We start from the raw sequence: 14,035 nt of genomic DNA on the forward strand, positions 1-14,035 counted from the left end.
CTCGAGCATATTTTGTGAACGTGAAGGCACTTCTCACAACTTGGGAACTCGTCCGGAATCACACTCCCTCCACTGACTGGTGCTTGTCCGAAAGGGGGTTGGTGCACCCCGGCTGATTTAGCCGGACTCCAGGTCATCAAGTGTCCGGCCAGTGGACGTTGCGAGTGATATCCGAGAAGAGGCGTTGAGAACAAACAATGGGACAGCCGTATAAGTGACGTGCTGGGAAGGCTCAACAGCCGGGTAAGATTTATTTTTTTCCACCATGGGTGGGGGAAGGAGCAAAAAGAAAGGTCTGAGAATAGGACCGGTTGACAGAATTCCCCCGGGAAGCCCATTGGGGAGGCAATTGATGAACTGGGGTGCGGGAAAGACCGTGGGAAAGATAAAAAGAAAATGATCCAGTACTGTTGCCACGAGTGGCCCGAGAATCCAATTAAGGGGTCTTCAGTATTTTGGCCAAAATACGGTTCGGATGAGGATTGGGTATGTCAGCAACTGAATATGTGGCTTTATGAAAATAGACCTGATGACTCTGAGAGCAGGGATTACGCTGCCTGTTGGTTATTTGTAGAATCGAACCAAATGGTGATGACTACAAGGGATCTGGCAAAACCTAAGGAACAGGAGCCTTTGGCTCCTCTCCCTGAGAATTGGGACCCCTTTCAGGTATTACCTACACCATATCCTGAGCCGGCTCCTCCCTTGCCCTCTCCTCCCCGCCCGCTTTATCCTCCCCTCCCTACGTCTTCCGCTCAAACCCCTCCACGACTCATTAATGAAAATGAACGAGAAAATACGATAAGGACTAGGTTACAAGCTAAGGGCCCTCCGCCGCCTCTTACCCCCCCAGGCATATAACCCAGGCTGTACGGGATTATCGGAAGAGCAGTGTGAAACCCTCCGTGAGGAAGAAGCCGGGGAATTTGATTTGGGTCCTACACGACGTAAGGGAGACCCCGCTTCACCAGGAGCCTGGGGACCGGACCCGTCCCAGGCATACATGTGTCCCCTTCGCGAGGTGCCTTTGGGAGGTGCGATGGGATTTGTTAATGTTCCACTAACCAATACGGAAGTGAGGAACTTTAAACGAGAAATTAAGTCTTTGATAGAGGACCCCCAAGCCTGTGCAGAGCAATTAGATCAATTTTTGGGACCAAATATTTACACCTGGGATGAACTAATGTCCATTTTTAAGGTTTTGTTTACTCTAGATGAGAGCGGAATGATTAGATAAGCGGGAATTAGAGTATGGGATCGGGAACACCAAGGAGGTCCAGGAGCTGTGGCGGGAGAAGATAAGTTTCCCTTGGTGAATCCAAATTGGGATAAAGGAACTGTGAAGGCCGAACTCGAATGGAAGAATATAGGGTTAATTTAATAAAGGGAATGAGAGAGTCGGTACCCAGGGGGCAAAATTTTAAAAAGGCATTTGAAGTCCCTCAGGGCCCAGAGGAGACTCCTTCAGCTTTCTTGACTCGATTGCAGGCGGCAATACAGCAATATGGGGAGTTAGATATAGAGTCGCCGGCGGGGGAACAGTTAGTTTTGACAGGATTTGTTACAAATTCAGCCCCAGACATAAGAAAGAAACTCCAAAAGACTGAAAATTGGCACGAACAGGGGTTATCACCATTTCTGCAAATAGCCCAGAGAGCTTATGTTCAGAGAAGTGAGGATAAGCAGAAAGAAAAGGCGAAGATGTTAATGCAGGCGGTAAAGGAAGTCGTAGATGGACAGCAGGGAAGTCAAAGACGCCGGACCAAAGGTCTGGGCGGATGGATGGGAATGAGAGAAAGAGGAGGGCCGGGATTTGAAGGATGGGACGAACCACAGGGTCCTCGACCACGAGTGGGGGCCCCAAGAGGTGGTCCCAACAAAGGATTGCAGACAGGGCCCAAGGTTTGTTACTATTGTAAAAGAGAGGGACACTTCAAGAGGCAATGCCCTCAGAGGGCTAGGGACACACGATCCTATGCCCTGATGGAGGAGGAAGATTAGGGAAGTCAGGGTTCTCCCGTAAAGAGTGCCATGGGGCTGCATGGAGAACCATTGGTAAACTTAAGCATAGGACCCCACGAAGAGGACATGATCTTTATGGTAGACTCAGGGGCAGCTCATTCTAGTATTCTAACCAAACCCAAAGGAACGGTACCGAATGGGAAAGTAGTCATTTCGGGAGTCGGGGGATCTAATTTTGAGGTTCCAGAAGTAAGGGGCCTCAGGATACAAATGGGGAGAAAAGTAATAAGGGGAGACATTCTACTGGTTCCCCAGGCAGGAGTCTGCCTGTTGGGATGGGATTTGCAGGATTTATTGGGTATCGGGACCCGGCCTCAAGGAAAGGGAATTGGGGTCCAGTTCTACACATTGACACAAGAAGATCGCGAGTTGATCGACCCCAAGGTGTGGGCCAAGAAGGGAAATAGAGGGGGGTTGGATGTTCCCTCACTTTGGGTCACGCTAAAAGACCCCAATCAGATCGTCAGACTAAAGCAATATCCAATCCCAATCGAGGGAAGGAAGGGACTGCAACCCGTAATTGATCAATTATTATTGGACGGGTTAATTGACCCTGCATGTCCCCTTTTAACACCCCAATACTGCCAGTTCAAAAAGCAGATGGTACTTATCGGCTGGTACAGGACCTACGAGAGTTAAATAAGGTAATTCTGGCCCGATACCCCGTTGTGCCTAATCCATATATTATTATGGGAAAATAGATCCAAATAGTAAATGGTTTAGTGTGATAGACCTGAAAGATGCATTTTGGGCTTGCTCTCTGGATGAAGGTAATAAGGACATGTTTGCCTTTGAATGGGAAAACCTGTATACTGGACGAAAGAACCAGTATCGCTGGACAGTTCTCCCGCAAGGCTTTACAGAGTCCCCTAATCTGTTTGGCCAGGTATTAGAACAAGTATTGGAGGAAGCTCCAAAAAGATCAGACTGTCAACTAATACAATATGTAGATGATTTATTAATCACAGGAAAAGAACAGGAGGCTGTCAAACAATATACGGTGGATATGTTAAACTTTCTGGGAGAAAAGGGGCTGAGAGTAAGTGAGGCAAAATTGCAATTTGTGCGGCCAGAGGTAAAATACCTAGGCCATCTAATTAGTCAGGGGTGTCGGCGAATAAACCTGGAGAGAATATGTGGTATTTTGCAGGTCCCACCTACCAAGGATGCCCGAGAGCTCAGGAAGTTCCTTGGTCTGGTGGGATATTGCCAAATTTGGATAGAAAATTATTCTAGTTTGGTAAAATTTTTGTATGATAAGTTAGCTGGCCTAGATAATTCTCTTGTTGTCTGGACAGAGGAAGAAATGGAGGGATTTAAGAGGATAAAGAGTTGTCTCGCCAAGGCTCCAATGTTGGCATTACCTGATTTGAATAAACCATTTGACTTATTTACTAATGCAAAGGATGGGGCAGCTACGGGTGTATTGACCCAGGAGCGAATGGGGCTCCGGCAATCAGTGGCGTTTTTGTCCAAAGTATTGGACCCAGTTTGCCGCGGATGGCCGGAGTGTGTCCAGGCTATTGCTGCCACCGCTGTCTTGGTAGAAGAGGGTCGAAAGATTACTTTTGGTGCACCCATGACTGTCTATACCCCGCACACAGTTAGAACTATTCTGTTACAGCGTGCGGGTAGATGGTTGACTGATTCGAGAATTCTAAAATATGAGGCAATTTTGATGGACCGAGATGACTTGATGCTGGTTACTAATCGGGACCAGAACCCAGCTGCATTCTTAGTATCTCCGTCAAGTGAGACGCCTATGATCAGCTGGAACATGAGTGCTTGGAAATAATAAATTTGCAAACTAAGATCCGGAGCGATTTAGGGGATGAGCCTCTATGTGAGGGAGAGAGATGGTTTATAGATGGTTCTTCTCGTTGTATAGAAGGAACCCGTTACAGTGGATATGGCATAGTGGATGGAAAAGATGGTTCTGTTATCGAAGCTGGTCGCCTCCCCGGTCTCTGGTCGGCTCAGACATGCAAATTATATGCGCTGTGTCGAGCCTTCCAGGGACTACAGGGGAAAGTAGGAACAATTTACGCAGATTCTAAATGCATGCTTTTGGAGTTGTCCATACCTTTGGAAAAATTTGGAAGGAACAGGGGTTGATTACAGGAAAGGGCCAAAAGTTAGTCCATGAAAATGTAATAATCAAATGTTTGGATGCTTTAATGCTGCCTAAGGAGGTAGCTGTGGTCCATGTACGGGGACATCAGATAGGGGAAAGTCCCGAAGCCCGAGGTAATAGACAGGCAGATGAGGTCGCAAAGGAAGCATCCATGGGAGAGACTATACAAATGTACGTGTTGTTACCTGTACCCCAGGAGTTACAGAAAAATCATATTTTTACTGAGGCAGAGCAGAGGCAGATGGAGACACAGGGGATGTATAAAACCCGAGATGGACTGTGGTGGTCAACAGGCGGGTTACAAGTATTAAATCCGGCAATAGCAAAACAGGTTATAACCGGACTCCATCTGCAATCGCACTGGGTTACACAGGCATTGGTTGATGCCTTTATTAGCCGGTACTATTGCTTTGGTATTTATACCCTCGCTAAGCAAAGTGTTCAGGGATGTCCCCTATGTCAGCGGGTAAATAAAGCCCCTTTCAGTGCATGCAGGTTGATTTAACTGAATTACCCAGGTCCGGTAATTATAAGTACTTGTTAGTAATGATGGACCACTTTACCCGTTGGGTTGAGGCTTTTCCTACTTCAAATGACCGAGCCGGAACAGTGGTTCGATTAATTCTAGAGCAGATAATCCCGCGATACGGAATTATCGAGACCATTGACTCAGATAGGGGACCGCACTTTACATCCTGTGTGCTGTAGGAGGTCTGTAGATTTTTGGGCATAGATTGGCAATTACATACCCCATGGCACCCTCAGAGTTCAGGACGAGTTGAACGTATGAATCAGACGCTTAAACTTCAGTTCACCCGCCTGTGTGCTGAGACAGGTCTCTCCTGGTTTAAATGTTTACCCCTGGCTTTGATTCGTATTCGTACCGCTCCCTGTCATGATATTGCCGTCTCCCCGTATGAAATGATGTTCGGCCATCCTTATCTGGGCTCCCATACGGACCTCCCAATACCGGAGGCAAATGACCAATTTATATCTAAGTATCTGCAGGAACTTTCCACCACGTTGGCTGATCTAAGAAGAAGGGGGATTCTAGCACAGACACCGCCTTTGGAATTCCCCATACATACCATTCAACCTGGTGACTGGGTATTGATAAAGTGTTGGAAAGATGTTAAGTTGACGCCAACCTTGGATGGTCCTTTTTGTGTCCTTCTAGTTACAGATACTGCTGTACGAACGCGTGAAAAAGGGTGGACTCATGTCCAGAGGGGAAAACGTTATCACCAGCCCCTGAAGAATATCTCCACTGACCTAGAAGGCTCATATTGGCAGTCGGAGTGACATCCTAGCGACCTCAAGCTCACCCTGCGACGAAAGATTTGATTTGTGGCTATAATGATGTCTTTGTTTGTATTTTCCTTTATTTTCCCCATGGCTTTCACTTCCACTCCGTGCTCCCAAACAGAATGTACTAAGTCTTTTTGGATGAGGGGCAGCACTTCGGGTGATATTGTTGTGCTTAAGTATTTTGAGAAGTGGACATGGACGAAGGAGGGTTGTATAGTCTCAAGAAAGAACGACAATTGTTCTTTTGCCTCTGAGATATATACTATTTTTCTAAGTATAGGAGAGATTTCTACCCTATGTAGGACAGAAAATTCGGAAGCCAAACCTGCTTCCTGTCCCCCCCCCCTCCCCCGGGACCCTTCTGTGCCTCCAAATTAGGCAAACTGGGCAAACCTCTAGTGAAGGAAATGATTTCACTACGGATAGTCGTAAGTATAATGGCCCAAACATGACCACCGCTTCACCACATGAGCCTCAAAAGAACTTATACGAAAGGGCAAGAAAACAAGCCAATAGGCATAGACTTGGAGATAGCCCATGGGTCGATTTACATCAACTTACCGTCCAAGAGCTTGGTGTTTGCAATTGTTGGATTTGTAGTGGACCAACCCGGGATGGAACTTGGCCATGGAGAGGTGAGCCATTAGATGATCGTGCACTTCTTGCCTCCAATCTTTCCACTAGCACTTCTGGTCGATCCCGTGAGTCTTGGAAGTTGAAAAATCATCCACAAGGCTTTGAGTGCTTGGTAAAAGAAAACTGCAGGTACCCAAAGGGCGATTTGGCTTGCCGGCGCTGGAAAAATATCACTAGTGGAAATTAGGTTCCAACCCCGCCTACTGGTTTCCTGTCCCTTTCTAATTGATTAGATGTTCCCTGTGTACCCTCAGTTCCCATTAATGATGATTCTGACCTTGCTGATGTTGAGTTTTGGAATTCCACTGATTTCAACACTTATCAGGCCATTCCTGCACTGAGATCCTTCTGGGAAGATTCTAGTCCTTCCGGCTATGCACCCGACAGATTATATTGGATTTGTGGGAATATGGCTTATACATACCTTGAACCTGACTGGAGTGGGACTTGTTGTATTGGTATAATTCAACCACATTTCCATCTTCTTCCTCCAGATTCCGATGAACATATTTCCACTCGATTACATTCCCCCATATGACGCCGTTCGGTTGAGATCAGCAAATGGGGGGATGACTGGCCCCCTGAATGCATAATTTTATACTATGGACCAGCTACGTGGGCACAGGATGGTTCATGGGGGTACCGAACTCCAATCTACATTCTTAATTGTCTAATCCATTTGCAGGCTGTCCTAGAAGTAATTACTAACCAGACAGCTACTGCCTTAGATTTGTTGGCAGAGGAACAACAGCAAATCCAGGCAACCGTTTATCAGAACCGCCTAGCCCTGGACTAGTTATTGGCTGCAGAAGGTGGTGTGTGTGGCGAGCTGAATCTCTCTAATTGCTGCCTTAAAATTGATAATAATGGACAAGCTGTTAAAGATATCTCTTCAGTTATACAGAAACTCTCCCATGTGCCTGTGCAAACATGGCACCCCGACGTTGGCTCATGGTTGTCTACATGGTTTAGTGGCTCCTGGTCATGGATTGATTCAGCACTTATCTTTTCTGCCTTTATACTTCTTGCCTTAATACTGATCCCTTGCATCCTTCCTTGCCTCCAGTGTTTGGTTAGACGAGCCATTCGACAAATCAGTCCCATTATGGTTCTGCAACAACAGGGTTATGCTGAGGCGACAGAGAAGTGCCTTCACGTTCACAAAATATGCTCGAGACAAAGTTGAGAACAAAGAATATTTATTTATGTTTACAACATTGCAAGGTTGGATACTCTCCCCTTACCTCGGGAAAGTACCCCGAGGGCGGGAAGCTTCTTTGTTTTTATACAATTTTTACTTCACCTCCCCTTACATTTGTCTTACGTTTGTCCTTCTTGGATTGGTTTGGCACTTTTCCCTATTCGTCTGACTCTTGATTGACTCCAACTTTCTCTTGTCCCGTGCTCACACCTCCTTTCCCCACCCCCTATTAAACAAGCTCTTTGTGTGTGTACGTGCATATTTCTTAAATTCCTCTGTTATCTTTCTGCTTTTTCATGCGCCATTTTACACAAAGAACATTTAGCTTTTTCCTTGCTGTTTCTGTCTACCTTCTATAACTGTTTCAAAACTTCTACAATTAAAATAATAACTGTTTCTAAACTCCTACAATACTCCTACAATTAAAATAATAACTGTTTCTAAACTCCTACAGAAGGACAGGAGAATGTAAAGGGAATAGAGTGTCTATTATCATAAAGACTAATATTGGAGGTCACCAATAAATGAGCTCTTCAGAGAGTCTATTAAACATACAAACCCAAATTTTGGAAATATGGGTGCAAAATTTTCCAAAATACATGATATTGGCTTTGTAATCTGTAAGTAATCTTCTAAAGTAAATGCTATAAATACATAAATTTGTATCTGACTTCCATGATATTGTTATACATTTCCTAGAAACTGCTAAAGCAAGGTGCTACATTTTGGAAGTTATAACCAGAAGTTTGAATACAGGGTTAACAGTCAGTTGTTTAAGAGTGTGGATGAACAGAATATCGTTGGGGACCAAATCCATGTATCCATCAAGATTGCCACACAAGTTGATAGGATAGTTAAGAAAGCCTATGGGATGCTGCAATTCATTAATTGGGGGATTGAATTCAGGAGTAGAAATGTTGTTTCAACTCTACAAATCCTTGGTAAGACCACACAGAGTGTTGTGTTCAGTTGTGGTCACCTCATTATAGGAAGGATGTGGAAGCTTTTGAGAGGGTGCAGAGGAGATTTACCAAGATGCTGCGTGAAATGGTCTTATGAAGCAAGGTTAGCTGAGCTGGGACTTTTCCCTTTGGAGTGTAGAAGGATGAGAGAGACTTGATAGAGGTCTATAAGATTATGAGAGGCATAGATAGGGTGGACAGCCAACAACTGTTTCCCAGGGCAGGATCAGTAAACACAGGAGGACATATGCACAATGTTAAGGGAGGGAAATTTTTTTTACACAGAGTTGTGGGTGCCTGGAATACCTTGCCGGGGTTGGTGGTGGAGGTTGAAACATTAGGGGCATTTAAGACAGACACATGGATGAAAGGAAAACAGAGGGTTATGGGGTAGGGAGGAATGAGTATTTTTTTGGAAGGAATATATGGGTCAGCGCAACATCGAAAGCCAAAGGGCCTGTACTGTGCTGTATTGTTCTATGTTCTATGCTCAAGGCTCAGGTCAGATAGGCTTTGGGTTGAAACCATTTGGAGTATAGCACAAGGAGGTCAAATGTTATTCAAAGATTTTTGATATTAAAAGATTTTTGATATTAAAAGATTTTCAAAAAACACTGAGATTTCAGAAATCAACCAAGAAAAAAAAATTGTTTCTCAATCCATTTCTAATTGCTACATTGACTGAGCTAGGGCTTTTCTCTTTGGAGTGATTCAGGATGAGAAAAGACTTAATAGAAGCATGTGCGATTATGAGAGACATCAATGGGGTGGAAAACCAGCAGCTTTACCCACGGTGACAATATCAAGGTACAAGAGGACATCTGAAGTGAATGGAGGAAGGTTAAGGGGAGACAGGAGAGGTACCTTTTTTTCACACAGTGATTGCTGTCTGGAATGGATTGCCAGGTGATAGTTAGAGGTTTGTACAATAGAAACATTTCAAAAACTCTTAGATAGGGATATACATGGAAAGAGGCAAAATCGAGGAATATGATTGTTGTGGAATATGTTTATATCAGTTGGGACAACATCGTGGGTTGTAATGTTCTTTATTCTATAATCGTCACAAGCTTTATTATTTTCTCTTACCATTCCTAACATTTTATAACTTTCAATATGTTGCTTCTGTGCAATTTTTTCTTGGACACCCAACTCCTCTGAGCATTATGAATTAAGGCAAATAACAATGTTATTACAGCATGTTTCTGGTTATCCAAAATTCTGTTAACTGAATAGTTCAATTATCCAAATTTTTTATCGGCAGTGACATGGCGTCACAAGTTGAAAGAAATGTCACTCAATGTGCCCTTGTGGGGTCTGATGCTCTGTTGTTTGGTAACAACAGAGCTCAGAACCTGATGCTGAATGGCTGGATGCAGGCTGGAATCTTGAGCTATCAGTGAATGCCTGGAGGAAATGGGCAGGTCAGGCAGCGTATGGGGAGATTATCCTCATTTCAACCAACTCCCTCCCCTCTTTCTTTCCATTTCTTCTTTACCCTCCACTGTACTTGGTTGTCCACAGTTCAAGCATCATCAAGGAGAGCGGCCTCCTGGGCAGGAGCTGGGACCTCGGGTTCATGGGCAGGAACATTGAAGGCGGTGGGGAGGTGTCAGGGATCGGCAACAGCAGTGGAGAGATGTTGGGGGTCGGCCTCAGCTGATCTTCCATTTTCTTCCATTAACCAATACAAGTATTCTGCTGACGTTACTTGGCTGCTTAAAGCCATTATTCAGATATCTGAAAAATCCAGTTAACTGAGAAACATCCGGTCCCCGGATAACTGGAAACGTATTGTAAATGTTTTTCAGAACAAAAAGCTTGTGGATTGATTTGGGCTAAATTGGGTGGCGTGGGCTTAAATGACTAAATCGGCTTCTACCGATACAAATTAAAATTTTAGAAGTGTACAATAATAAGGTTTTCTACAATCATTATAAGTTGTCCATTTCCTCAAAGAAACCAAGGAAGTGGGACAACCAAAATCTTTCGATGTAAGCCTAGAATGTTACAAACAATTTAAAGATTCTGTCACTGTCTGGAATTGAAGAAAGATAATGGTTGAAAATCAAAAGATGCTGGAAATCTAAAGTAAGCGTAGAAAATAGTATAAACACTCAGTAAGTTAGACAGTTAAAAGAAAAATTGAGTTTATGTTTCAGGTGTTTTTAAGATTTTAGGTGAGTGGTTGCTAGATCTGCCACCATTTCTAGATACGAGTCTCTTCATTCCTTGATAATGACTTTGATTGACTGATGAACCTTCCAGTATTCTGTCAAGATTTAGGATAAATTGCATTTACTTTTGGAGATTGATATATTTTTGGCCCTTTCAGCTTGTTCATTTTATTCTCACTTCCATTGAAAATATTGGCCATGGTAATGTTGTTTGGAATAGTCAAATTATTGATGACTTGCGGCGACAATAGAGAAGTAATTATCAATAATCATTGAGAAACCATGTACTCCTTTTCAATTTGAAGTTCATGGTAACAGGTGGCAGTTTATCATTTATGATAACACAATCACGTTTTTTTTTTTCTGTTGCTGATCCAATAACTTCCCTGCAGTGCAGCACACAAATGGTTAAAGATACAGATACCAGAACTTTGCAGTGTTCAGTATTTGTTAAATTCAATTTTCTGAAAACCTCACAAATATTTGTTTGTTGAGAATGGGAATCCTGACTTCTGGAGATACTGGGGGTCATAGAATTAGACTTCAGCAATATGATAGCAACAAGAAGTGATGTGACAAAGCAGTTAATTTGGCACATTTTTTTTTGCAGAGGAAAGAGAAGGACGTCCTTCATGGAATGGGTACTAATTCACTTTTGCCTATCATATATTACTGCTTGAATCCAATTTTGTCCTCCTTGTAAGCAGAGGGATCGTGATCATCATTTTTTTTTAAAGCAAGTGATGCTAATCTGAAATGAAAACACAAAATGCTTGGAATGTTCAGCAGGTTTAGTGTCTACAGAAAGATAAAAAAGTTGATATTTTAGGTCTGAGACCTTTAATTGGAAAGGACTCTGTCATGTCATGATGGCAGAAATCTTCTTCACCATCTTGTGAAAAATGAATGAGTTTATTGTCATATACATTGTACAATGTAATGTATATATGCTCCAAACATTCTTATTTGTGCAAGACAAGCACAAGAAAATCCATAACAGTAAAAAGAAATAATTAAAAAGGGCAATAGATACATAAAGTAAATTAATAAAAATATTCAGAGTGATCCCTGTGGAAAAAGTGACCTATAACATTGCAGACAGTTCTTTTGTTTGTTAGAGCAGTCTATGATTAGTGTAACAAGTTGCAAGAGTCTGGTAACTGTTGCAAAGAAACTAAACTTAAACCTAGAGGTAAAAATATTGGAGGAACTCAGCTGGTCTTGTGGTCTCCATGGGAGAGAAATATATGTAACCAACGTTTTGGGTCTGAACCCTTCTTCAAGGAATGAGCAAAAAGTAGGTGGGTGCCAGAATAAAAAGGCTGGTGAGGAGCACAGATTCACAGACAAAAGGTGATATTTGGACAATAGGAGGACAGGAAAGGAAAGGTGAGAATTGATCAGGGGAGGGGGTGACCCTGTGAATACAGACTAATTGCATGGTGTCATTTAAAAAATGTGATTGTTGTCTTCAAAGACATTGAAATGAATTGTAAAACACCACTGAGGCCCCAGAACCAATTCCTGTGCATACTACTCAGCTGGTCAGACAGCATCCGTGAACAGAAGTGGTCAGTTAACATTTTGGGTTGGGATGAAAATGACTCCTGACCCAAAACATTTGCCAGACGGTTTCATTCTGTAGATGCTGCCTGACCTGTCGAGTGCAACCATCTTCGCCCCATTCACACTTGCAAGTGATCCCAGGAATTAACAGACAATCGGCCTTTAAAGTGCTAAGTGTGAAAGCAAAATCAGCTCAACCCTGGCATCAGATGACATCATCTCATGCCATGGATTGATGGCCTTGACTCCCAGTATAATTTTCAGTGTCTGCAGATGCCAGCATTGCAATCAGGCAAGTGTGAAATGGGTAATTGCATTGTGGAATTGAAATTACCCGTTTTTCCGTGAGTGCAGGAACGTGATGGAAGAAAAGATTAAAATGAAGGTATGAACTTTGCCGTGGAAATGTTGCAGCGTGAGAGAAAGAGAAAATAAATAGCAGTAAATAGCAACAGTGGACAATTTTTAAACAGCATGGGAAAGTTGGTAGCGCTATAGCACACAATTAATAAAGACCGTGCAAAAAAAGCAATGGTGGACCTGACTTCCCAAAATATCGTGCGGCAGAGAAACCCCTCCATAAATGCTCAATTGCTGCATCCAGTCATACAATCCTTTCTCAGCTGCATGGAATTCTGGAAGGACAGGTCCACCATTGCTTTGTCCACATGGTATTTATAAATTGTGTGCGATGGTGCTACCAACTTTTCCATGCTATATAAATTGTGCGCTATAGTGCTATAAACTTTCCCACACTATATCAATTGAATGCTAAGGTGCTACCACTTTCCCACACTGTTTAAAAATTGTCTGCTATTGCTATTTTTTGCTATCACTTTCCCACAGTCCCTTATAAAGGTTTATGTAGGTCAGCTCAGCAACAGCAGGAGCTGAAGGGCTCATTTTGTATTGTACGTAGAGCTTAATTATAATTAGGCATGATTAATATTGTTCATATATAAGATCATAATATATTGATCAGGATTTAAGGCAGGTCCACCATCACTCAATGCGTGATGAGATTACCAGTAGAAGGTAGAACAGTCCTGACCCTGGGGATGGCTCCTTGCAAGTGTGAAAGTGTTCAGTATCCCAGTTAGGAGTGGTCAAGTTTGAAAAGCCAAGCCCCCATTCCTATCCCAGGACACTGAACAGCCAATTTAGTGGGATGCAAGTGTGAAAGGGGCTATTGTTTGCTCATAGATTCCAACATCTTCAGTTCTTGTGTTTATCCAATTTTCTGTCTATGCCATTGTGTAATCTCCTCCACCATGAGCTTTTATTTTCCATCATAATATTAGATTATGGTGTCATATTGATTGCATTCTTGAAATCTATGCATATTTCATTCACTGACTCCCCTTTATCTTGACCCATGTTACCTCTTCAAAAGACACCAATAAACTGCTCCAACATGATTTCCCTCTTCACAAGCCATCTTGACTTTGCTTTATTACCTTGATTTTTTTCCAAGTTTCATGCTATTATGTCATCACTAATAAACCTTCCTAACTGGTAAATGTTAAGCCAACTGGCCTGTAGTTTCCCACTTTCTGTCTCTTGCCCTTTTTGGATGGAGTTACATTTGCTACTTTCCAATCTAATATCTTTGGCTTGGCTTCGCGGATTGAGATTTATGGAGGGGTAAACGTCCACGTCATGCTGGAGGCTCGTTTGTGGCTGACAAGTCCGATGCGGGACAGGCAGACACGGTTGCAGAGGTTGCAGGGGAAAATTTGTTGGTTGGGGTTGGGTGTTGGGTTTTTCCTCCTTTGTCTTTTGTCAGTGAGGTGGGGTCTGCGGTCTTCTTCAAAGGAGGTTGCTGCCCGCCGAACTGTGAGGCGCCAAGATGCACGGTTTGAGGCGATATCAGCCCACTGGCGGTGGTCTATGTGGCAGGCACCAAGAGATTTCTTTAGGCAGTCCTTGTACCTCTTCTTTGGTGCACCTCTGACATGATGGCCAGTGGAGAGCTCGCCATATAACACGATCTTGGGAAGGCGATGGTCCTCCATTCTGGAGACGTGAC

The 14,035-nt window shown here is 43.3% G+C and overlaps 1 protein-coding gene across 10 annotated transcripts in view; it reads left to right on the forward strand.

The window, feature by feature from the left end:
- LOC138736914 (PC3-like endoprotease variant B) overlaps positions 1 to 14,035 on the forward strand; it is a 1,109,211-nt gene that overhangs the window by 71,751 nt on the left and 1,023,425 nt on the right. For 9 of the 10 annotated variants that reach the window (XM_069887110.1, XM_069887113.1, XM_069887115.1 and 6 more), the window contains exon 2: positions 11,051 to 11,081. The exons of the other annotated variant lie outside the window; for it this stretch is intronic. In XM_069887110.1, the coding sequence (XP_069743211.1) occupies positions 11,051 to 11,081 (31 nt within the window). The remainder of the gene's footprint in view (positions 1 to 11,050; positions 11,082 to 14,035) is intronic. 10 annotated transcript variants of the gene reach the window in all.

The sequence above is a fragment of the Narcine bancroftii genome, chromosome 6 (assembly GCF_036971445.1).
Source record: "Narcine bancroftii isolate sNarBan1 chromosome 6, sNarBan1.hap1, whole genome shotgun sequence".
NCBI classification, from domain to species: domain Eukaryota; kingdom Metazoa; phylum Chordata; class Chondrichthyes; order Torpediniformes; family Narcinidae; genus Narcine; species Narcine bancroftii.